General features: G+C 45.9%; 1 protein-coding gene across 1 annotated transcript in view; it reads right to left on the bottom strand.

The window, feature by feature from the left end:
* The window catches only part of eipr1 (EARP complex and GARP complex interacting protein 1), a 66,677-nt gene that overhangs the window by 41,795 nt on the left and 13,933 nt on the right, over positions 1-10,949 (bottom strand). Inside the window, exon 4 of the mRNA XM_063224234.1 lies at positions 6,197-6,353. Within this exon, the coding sequence (XP_063080304.1) occupies positions 6,197-6,353 (157 nt within the window). The remainder of the gene's footprint in view (positions 1-6,196; positions 6,354-10,949) is intronic.

Below are 10,949 nucleotides of genomic sequence, written 5' to 3'. Positions count from 1 at the left end.
TGATCCCTCTCTCTTTCAAGCACTTGTGGTTTTCTCTATAGGATGTATTTACTCCAGGAGGAAAATGCGAAGGAAACCGTAATTGAAATCGCTTTTAACAAACACGGAAATCGTTAAAAAAAAAAAAAAAAAAAATAAAAAAGAAAAAATTTTTTTTTTTATTTTTTTTTTTGACATTTTCGGAAACTATGGCGGCCAAATTTAAACTATGGCGGGCCGCCATAGTTTCCTCAATGTATGGGAAACACTGAAGTCTTAGTCATAAGGGCCTGCAGTGGGGAGGGGAAGAGTGTCCTGGACAACACCTGGTGCTGGGGAGTGGGATGCGGGCTGAAGGGTCATAGTGATGGGCTGTAGAGGGCAGTGAGTGATGAGGGACTACAAAGGCGAAGTGGATGATGGAGGTCGAAGGGTGTGCATGGTGGTGGTGGGGTGTGTGTGTGTGTGTGTGTGTGTGTGTACAGCCTGGCTAATGATATTATGCAACCATGTTTTTTGGCGATAACTGGAAAAATATTGGTGCTGTTGCTTTCTACTTTTTATGGTGAAATCCAAGCATGAACGTACAATTACTGACCAATTTTTTAAGAGCAACGATTAATATTACCAAATTTTGATTTCCTGTTGAACCAGACCCTGAAATCCACCTGCAAGAACTTCAAATAATTCTTGCTGGTGGATTCTTGCAGGTAGATTTCAGGGTTTGGTTCAACAGGAAATCAAACACCTTGAAGAATAACTTTTAATGTCCATATTCGATAATGTTCCATCTCACTGTACAAGGTTCAGCACATCCTTTTTACCCCCCACACACTTCAAGAGAAAGCGATTCATATCCACAAAGGGATAATTAACAAGGTTATATGCATTCAACACCAGTGAAGGTTTTGGAGTCAATTGAGGGTATATTTAAGATGCAAGGAAGATGGTTTTGGGCTCATATTAAAGGGTAAACATTAAAGGAATACTACACTTGCATATTTTTTCATTGAATCCCCTCTACATGTACTGATAAAAGGGTAAAAACTCCTAAAACAGCAAACCTGCATAATATCCTTATCCACTCTTTTTTTTTTTCCATTTTTCCACTTAAAATTGGTAATATTAATCGTAGCTCGTAAAAATTCGGTCAGTAATTGTACGTTCATGCTTGGATGTCACCATAAAAAGTAGAAAGCAACAGCACCAATATTTTTCCAGTTATCGCCAAAAAACATGGTTGCATAATACCATTAGCCAGACTGTACATATGTGTTTGTGTGTGCCTGTGTGCATGTATGTCTCTCGGTTTTAGGTTGAGTGGTATGTCTACAACTCTGTATGTGTGTGTGTGTGTGTGTGTGTGTGTGTGTGTGTGTGTGTGTGTGTGTGTGTGTGTGTGTGTGTGTGTGTGTGTGTGTGTGGTTGCGGGGGGGGGTCATATGAAGGTGGGGGAACGGCTAGGTTAGGTAATAGTGAGGGAGGAAGAGGACACGCCAGGCACTGGGACTGGGCAGTGGACACGGGTGGGAATAGTCGGCAGGCTGCTGAGGAGAGTCAATGGGGCGTCAAGGTGGTGGTGGTGACATGAGGCGTGCATGGGGGCTGTGGAAGTGGGAGAAAGCTCTAAGTGCCTGTGTGTGTGTGTGTGTGTGTGTGTGTGTGTGTGTGTGTGTGTGTGTGTGTGTGTGTGTGTGTGTGTGTGTGTGTGTGTGTGTGTGTGTGTGTGTGTGTGTGGGGGTCCTGGACAACACCAGGTGCTGAGGCCAGGTGCTGGGTTTTGCCAGGCTTGGAGCACTGTGGCCAGACGCCTGGTTAATCAAGACTGGCATTTGCAACGTGCCAGCTCACAGGAGGATGCCGTGTGTGTGTGTGTGTGTGTGTGTGTGTGTGTGTGTGTGTGTGTGTGTGTGTGTGTGTGACTGAGGGTGTTGGGGGAGATATCCTTAGCACTATAACACCTCAGCCTACCTGTGAGACACCTGCGCTCCGGGGAACCAGTACTGTACTCTCAATGAACTTTGACCCCACAAGGGCAAAACCTGGACTGTGCAGACGGCAAGGGCAGAGTCACGCCAGGGACGCATGCAGACGAAACGAGCCGAAGCGAAGAGGCGAAATTCAGTGTGCCTGTGAATGGGCTAGCGGTACCCTGGGTACGGGTGAGGCAAGGCTGGACACTTGGAGGTGGAAGGAGGCTCAGGAGGCAAGACGTACAAAAATAGTTTGTGATTTATTTTAAAAAATCTGCGCAGTTCCAAGAATACCCTCATGGGGTGCAATGCAAAACAGTCCAAAAAAAAAGTGATGAAAAATAATCCAAAAATAACAAAAAATAAACTGCAACAAAAATGCAGTGCTATTTGCTATTAGCTTGTAGCCTCTGGTTACTCACAAGCACAAAAACGATAGCATTTAGCAAACACAGGTCAGCATAGCATTGTACTCACTTTCCAGAATAGCAGCACAGCATTTAGCTCCTACCCCATGGCTCTCCTGAACAGAAATGAGGCCCTGTTTAAAAAGGAAACCTCTCCCTTCTAAATTAGCCAATCAGAGCCGAGTGGCTCACCCCATTTCCCATTAACAGGTAAGTATATCAAAGAAAAGTATTTACATAAACAATCAACCCCTCTAAACCAAAATAACCATAATCGCGATTATCCACCACCATAATAGAATCGTAACAAATTAACAAAAAGAAAATAAACATACAGATAACTGCACAATGCACTCATCCCCCCCAATGATCAAAATGCGCGCTCCCACCGTTCCGAGGCTGGAGAGAAAACCCCTCCTCTCCCAGCGCTCGCGTTTCACACGGCAGTTGTGCTGGAGGCGGCAGACAGGTAAGTTGGTAATGTTTGTGTTCGAGATTATGGGGAAATTAACAGTGGAAAATGTGTGGAAAATGAGACATGGTAGTAGGGCCCTTACTACGTGTCAAAGATGGTGTAAAAGTTACTTTGTGGCAGACGGGAGAAATGATACATGAATGAGTTTCACTGTCGGGGTTGTGTGTGTGAAAACGCCAAACTGCGAGGCTGTCGCAATGGCGCCGCCTCCAAACACTTCCCCGTTTCCCCCCACAAGTCACAAACTTTTCCCAAGTCCTGGAATGTTGCCCAAGTTCACACCAAGCATACAAATATTGTCCACAAGCATTACATTGTCCATTGAGGGTCCTGGTGCATTTCGTGAGTGTATGTGTGCGAGTGTATGCGAGTCAGTAAATATGAATATGAAATTCGCGTTGCGCTTTGCTTGCGCAAACATAACCAAGGCACCTGCGAGAACCTTGCAAAACGCTACTCTTATAAGAGTTCACAGCGAAGCAGTGAGGAGGGGGGAGATCAACTCCTCACAGTGCCATTCTGACAGCTCAACAGTAATCAGGTGGTTGCGGCGAATCAAATAGAAAGAATGATTTGATTGGCCACCGGAGACGAATTTCGCTCCTCATTTGCATAATAATAAACTTGGTCGAATATTTTCGCTTTGCTTCACTCCTGTTCGCTTGCCATAGGAATGAATGGCGAAGTTTGCCTTGCATGACCAATTCACGTGTATGTATCCCTGGTGTCAGGGTCCAGCATAGCAGAAGTCTCCCAACCTTTTACTGGCGCATTGAGAAGAGGGGGGGTATAGGGGGGTAGCAGAAGCAGATTTGTGGTGCCTTTGTTTCATTTCAATTGAAAAGCAGCTCTACATGAGGGAGAAAAGACCCCCTGCCCAAAAAAATGACAGCACTGGGGAGAGGAGTCGGGGGAGGGAGGGTGGGTTGGGGGTCGGGATTCTTTTATTCACACATCAAATGAAAATTCTATTACAATGTGCCGACGCCACTAACGCTTCCTTTCCAATGGGAGCAACACAGAGAGATGCCAGTGGGCAGAGAGAGAGAGAGAGAGAGAGAGAGAGAGAGAGAGAGAGAGAGAGAGAGAGAGAGAGAGAGAGAGAGAGAGAGAGAAAGAGAGCGAGAGAGAGAGCGAGCGAGCGAGCGAGCCAGAGAGCGAGCGAGAGAGCGAGAGAGCGAGAGAGCGAGAGAGAGAGCGAGCGAGAGAGCGAGCGAGCGAGCGAGCGAGAGAGAGAGAGAGAGATTCTGATTCATGTCTTGGTTATTGTAATAAGCTTAGAGGATATTAAAGCCTTTTCAGAAAGGGTCAGTTTATATCAAATCAATTCAACATCACGGGGCAGTTGTCATACATAATGGACACATATGGAAAAGGCTCTTGGAGAACGTATACATAGCAAATGTTGTATAAAATCAATCACAAAAACTGAAATAATTGGAATCATTTTCAAAAACCAGTAGGCCTGATTGTTTGCTTAATGACATGATGACATGACAGCATCAAAGTCATATCTGAAACTGTTCATTTGGGTTCTGGTTCGACACTACCCTGACATTAGGAGGCCAGAGAAGACAGGCTGTCCACTCACTACTGTACAACCAAAGCAGAGTATCAGTATACCGTCAATGGAAACACATAGAAAACAAAAACAGATACATGGCTTTGCACACACACATACACATACACTCACCAACACCCACCCGCGCGCGCACACACACACACATGCACGCACACACATGCACTCACAGACACGCGCACACACGCGAGCACATGCACACACACGCAGCTTTGTTTCCTATTTCACTTATTTGTCATTTTTTCCCTCTTGATGAATTGATTACCTGCGCAACTAAACCTTTGGTAATACAAAACATAGTTTTTCTGCATACATTTAAACTGGATAGAACAGAGAATAAAACAGAGAACAGAGACAGAAACAGAGACAGAGAGATGGAGGAGTGAGAAACAATAATACTATTTCAAAATGGTAAAATAGTGAAAAATGGTGGTATAAAAGTGGTGAAAGCAAGCAAAAATAAAGTGATTGAGTGTCGAGTCCCTTCTCTGCCATGGTGAACTGGAGGCACACAATATTCTCCACCACCACTATGCTGGGGCAAAGACAAAAGACGTGTGCTCTGGCTAAGCCCAGCCATATGTAGGTCAGTCAATAGTCTCCCCACACAACAACACAACAACACAATACAACATAAAACAACACAAAACAAACGCAAGCAAGGCCATTCAACAACACAGCCTCATCTTACTGTAGAAAATAATGAGGGAATTTCAGAGAGAGCAAGAGAGAACAACAGAGAGAGAGAGAGAGAGAGAGAGAGAGAGAGAGAGAGAGAGAGAGAGAGAGAGAGAGAGAGAGAGAGAGAGAGAACAACACAGAGAGAGAGCGAGAGAGCGAGAGAGCGAGAGAGAGAGAGAGAGAGAGAGAGAGAGAGAGAGAGAGAGAGAGAGAGAGAGAAAAGAAGGCAGAGGAGAGGAGAGGAGAGGAGAGGAGAGGCCCATTAGAGCTGGATATAGGACTAGCTGAGAGCCGGGTGGAGAGGTGGAACAGGAGTAACGACAAGAAAGGAGAAACGCACACATGCTACCATAGACGAGAGAGAGAGAGAGAGAGAGAGAGAGAGAGAGAGAGAGAGAGAGAGAGAGAGAGAGAGAGAGAGAGAGAGAGAGAGAGAGAGAGAGAGAGAGAGAGAGAGAGAGAGAGAGAGAGAGAGAGAGAGAGATGCTGAGACCAAAATAGAAGATGGGCTGAGACAGAGCAAATTGGCTAAGAGATACACTAGAGAAGAGAGGAGAGAGGGCAGAGGAGAGTGTGGAGAGTAGAGAGTAGAGAAAGGGTGTTGGTGCAGGAGAGTGTGATAGGAAAACAAGGAGTGTGTGTGTGTGTGTGTGTGTGTGTGTGTGTGTGTGTGTGTGTGTGTGTGTGTGTGTGTGTGTGTGTGTGTGTGTGTGTGTGTGGCCTGTTTCAGTGTGTGTAGTGTGTGTCTCTGCATCTGTGTTTGTGAGTACCCATGTCTGAATGCATACAGTATGGCATGCATGTGTGCTTGTGTTTTGGAGAGAGAGAGAGAGAGAGAGAGAGAGAGAGAGAGAGAGAGAGAGAGAGAGAGAGAGAGAGAGAGAGAGAGAGAGAGAGAGAGAGAGAGAGAGAGAGAGAGAGAGAGAGAGAGGCAGTAACAGCAGCAGTAGCTGTAGCAATGGTAGCTGTAGGGTTAAATCGATAGCGAGTGCGAGTGTGAGTGTGAGTGTGCGAGTGTGAGTGTGCGAGTGTGCGAGTGTGAGTGTGCGAGTGTGAGTGTGAGTGTGAGTGTGAGCGTGCGGTGTGCTGTGTGTCGGCATACCAGGCCATGTTGCCGTGGGCTGTGTTGTCAAGGTGACAGAGCAGCTCCAGGGTCTGTGGGTTGTTTGATGAATCGTCGGGGGACTCGTGGCTGCCTGATTCCCATTCCGGGGGCATCCTCCACACGGCTGCACACGTTACCACCCGGCTCTCGCTGGCTGCAATGCACACAGCCACCGCACAGCACCGCACCGCAGGCAGGGGCACAAGGAGCAAGAGAGAGAGACAGGGGTTATGGTCTTATGCTCACAACACACACACACACACACACACACACACAGACACATACACATACACACACACACACACACACCACAGACCCATGACACAGGAAACACAGTTGACTACACACACACACTGCAGAATTTAGAATAATGCACTGGCAGTGCCCAAAAGCACATTGTAGTCAGTAAATTCCATGTATCACAAAAGCCACTGAAAAGTGGAGGAACACCTACACCTACACACATACACCTACACACACACACACACGCACTGGACAGCAGGAATACAGATGAAGTTATTGTAATGTGCTGGCCAGCATACGGTGTGAATAAAAATTTAACACACCACAACCAGGCAAACTCATCTCACTGACAGGGCCGGTTCTGGCTTATTTGGTGCCCTAGGCGAGTTTGAGTTCTGGCGCCCCCCCCACCCCCACCCCCCCCTTTCTTATACCTTACAGATCACAAGAGTAATATCCGTAGTAAGCTTAACTAAATAGCATCAAGAACAATAACCGTTTTTCATCAAATGGATTTGTGGTTGTTTTTGACAGGCGACCAACACATCAGATTGAGTCGCATGAAAGTAGCTTCACTGTGTGGTATGTTGGATGTGATGGTGGTGGGGCCCCCAACCCCAGATGAGAAGGAGGTTATCAATGTGTTTGAATTGTAACGTGAAATTGAAATGCCAGGAGAGTGATACAGTAGGCCTACATTTGCATGTAAAATGCATGTGTAGACAATAAGCCTACCAAGGAGGTCTGCATTGATCTACACTACCTACAGCATCACAAAGCATGGCAGCATAACAATTTTAATAAGCTACACATTTGTGCTGTCTTCCAAACCAATTTCATTTCTGGACTGGAAATAGTGGTGCATTTGTGAGTAGGAGAATGAGAAGGGGGCTATCTATGTGTTTGAACTGGAGGGACAGGGTGAGAGAAAGGGAGAAGAGCTGTCACGCTATTGAATTTCATAATATACAAAATATAGTAAATAGCCTCACTTGTCTGCTGTGCATGGTTCTGTTACATGATTAATGTAGGCTATGTCATTCTGGTCTGGAAATTAATGTTTTTTTAAGCTTACAACAAGCAGGTAATTCATGTGGATGGAAGGAGATATGGCAGCTAAAATTGTTTTAAACATTGCACCAGTCTTACTTTACATTGCTTGTCAACCTAAGCAAGTAGGCCTATTATGATATCAGGTGGGTGTTAGTGAGTAGTGAGTAGGCTAACAGCTACTTTACTGGATTTCATTGCTTGGCATACTTGGCTAATGTTAGCATGCTAACTAGCGATTTCTCTGATCAAAAACAAAAATCAAATCTAATTCCAAATAGTAACCTCATAACTATTAGGCTTTCCATAATCACAAACGGTTGCTGATTAAATCACATAGTTCCAAAACACCCTCTGAAACTCCTGCATCATGCAATGAGTGGTTTAATGAGAACATAATAATCTCCATCCAGCAGAGCAGCACTATTGTTTGCGCTTGCCCTCTCTGTCTCTCGAGTGAGTCTCCAAATTCAAAATAGAGCGCAGGCTGTCACTCGTCCCGCCCCCTTTCTCAGAACTGTCTGTTTATTGGTTCACAGACTTCCCAGAGACAGTTGGAAGCGATATTACTATTGGCTGAGGGGCGCTTTGCCGTGAGGAGCGCTTTCGCCACTCTTTGTTGATTGCGACTTCATAAAAAAAACTTCATATCGCAAAATTACGCATAGGAGAGCGCCATTTCGGCGCCCCTTCTTCACATGACGCTCTAGGCGACCGCCTAGCCGGCCTATGCTAAAAACCGGCCCTGCTCACTGAACAAAATAATGAGCAAGCTCCAGAGATCAACAAAATACAAAGAGAACAACAACTAGAGAGAGAGAGAGAGAGAGAGAGAGAGAGAGAGAGAGAGAGAGAGAGAGAGAGAGAGAGAGAAATAAAAGAAAGACTGCAAAGAGGGGAGGCCAGGAAGAAAAAGGGCAAACAAAAACAACAAGGCAACACTAACATGCACTACACAGTACACACATACAGTACACACATAAAAAAGTACATGAAATACAAAACCCAAACACATGCTCCACAAGGGAGAGAAGAAAACTTATAAAACAACAGTGTGCGAGCTTTGTCCTTAACTGATGGCACCGTTATTTGTTTGGCTAGCGCGGTAGTCATGAAGCCATTAAAGAGCAAAAACTTTGATAATGTATCTCGGTTAGGAGCACAAGCTTCTTTGTTATCTCTTCCACAGACGGCCGGGGCTACAAGCTTACAGTAGGCGACAGCGCGTCGTTGAAAGGAGAAAGTGTTCTTTGTTATTATTAACTCCATGTGTGATAAACATTGAAATCCCAAAATCTATAGCAAAGTGTTGTAGTGTAGGGGGAACAACTTCGGCTTTTTTCGGCTTCCTTACAACAATCCCCCTTGTGCACCACAAAACACTCGCGCGGCTAATAAAGGGCCGTTATCACAGCTGGAATATCAGGCATGCCAACAATGGCTCCCTCTTCGATAAGCAAAGTCTATGTCTGCTTGGAGAGTTTCACATGTTCCCTCTCGCTCTATGTGTGCATGCGAGTGTGTGTGTGCGTGTGCGTGTGCGTGTGCCTGTGCGTCCCAGACAGTCAATATCAGCCTCCTCAGTCGGTACCCTAATCTAAGGTATACATCTATGAATCGGCTCCCCCTAGAGGCTTGTTGTGAAAGTGTGTGCAATGTGCAGCCCGGCACATGCCTGCTTAGTATGTGTTCACTCCAGACAGAAAACTGCAATGATTTAAACAGTATGGCGCTATGGTAAGTATCGTGTACACAGTACATGTGTCCCCTCTTCTTCAAACATGACCCCAGGTAAATGGCCATCAGATGTGAAGCCGTTAGACACTCTGTAGTAGACTCTGTCGCAGTTAGGCCACTGCTGGTTTCAGAGGACAACTTCTCCTTTTGTTGAAAACGCACCACATGCCACATAACCGCCTATACGCAACGCTTCAGCAAAAAGACATCATCACAGCACAACCTCAACAACCGTCAATATGTCACAACTCCTTGCACAACTTGCTAACCTTCACTGTACTGCAGTAGTCACAACGTCTGGAGGAAACTTTCAACTACCACTGCAATATATTTTCTCCTTTCTTTTCTTTCCATTATTTTTTTTGTGGATAATTTCAGGCAGAGAGGAACAGCGATGAGGGGCGATGACACTGCTGTCAGCGTGGTGCTCTCTGTGATCAGATAGCGGATTGGAATTTGCGAGGGGAGGGAGGAGGGCGGAAGAGGAGGGAGGGATGGAGGGATGGAGGGGAAGGGGGGACTGGCTGGTTGATGTGGGGGCACCCTGCGCCTTTTGACTCGCGCACCCGCTCCATTAGATTGGATGTCACGGTAATTACATTCCGCTTTTGAACTCTTGCTCTGACATCTCGCCGTATCTGCCTCGTCACAACCAGGCCCCTGCAGTGGAAGAGGAGAGGAGAGGAGACGAACGACAACGCGCACCACGGCTTCTTTGTTTTCATTTTCCAACTCTTTAGAGATGAGGGGTGAGGGGGGAGGGGCGATGGGATGGGGGTAATATGGCGTGTTATATGTAAACGCATGTATGGGTTGGACCATTATTTGGATTGTCAGAGAAACCAGCCAAGGGCCACGGGCATCAGTCTCTAATAAACTCAAAATTTAATTACATTTTTCCTCCAAATCATTTTCCTCTTGTTCATTTAATTTTTTAATTGCCTCGTGGCAACTCGGCGGCTACTGAGGGAGTGCCAAAATGTGACAAGTTCCATTAGGATGGCCGCCGGTGTGGCACAGTTGGGGGGAGTGGCTTTGGCCAGTAGTGATTTCCCTCTTTTCCCCCTCCCTCTCTCTCATTTTCTTTCTCTCTCTCTCTGTCTCTATCTCTGTCTCTCTCTCTCTGTTGTGCGTACAAACTGTACCGTATGCCCATATCTGCCTAGCCATGTGAGTGACTAGCTGTGTTCCAAGTTACAATACATTTTGTCTAGTATCTGTGGTGAGTCTGACCTTGTTTGAAATTGTCTGGATGGCTAGTGAGCTGGCTTTAAAAGCAGTGCATTCTGGACAGGACTTGAAATGGTTGATGATAAACGCTCGTCACCACAGGAACATTACAAATGTGTCAGTGAAGTCGAACTCAGCATGCCAGTCTTACGTGACTTGGCAGGCAACTTTCTACTTTCCATAACAGATGACATGTTGTGCAGCTATGAGGTACAGGCACCAGGATGGGGGTTGTATTGGGGTGCCGTGAAAAATAGAGTGCGTTTCTTGAAAGCATTGTTGCTGGTAGAGTAGAGTAGAGTATCAGTAGTTAGCAAATTAGTAGGTTGCCAATGATAAATTCCATGGCAACCAAGTAAATTGCCAACTTACTTAGCAACTATGCTTTCGAGAAACAGGGTCCTGATTTGGCCAGGGGTGGACATCTCGGGTTCAGAAAGTAAAAACCCCATATTTGCTTCAGCCAAATCACTGAGCCAACTCTGATCCA

The sequence above is a fragment of the Engraulis encrasicolus genome, chromosome 19, assembly GCF_034702125.1.
Source record: "Engraulis encrasicolus isolate BLACKSEA-1 chromosome 19, IST_EnEncr_1.0, whole genome shotgun sequence".
NCBI lineage: Eukaryota > Metazoa > Chordata > Actinopteri > Clupeiformes > Engraulidae > Engraulis > Engraulis encrasicolus.
This window is presented reverse-complemented; position numbering and strand designations above follow the sequence as displayed.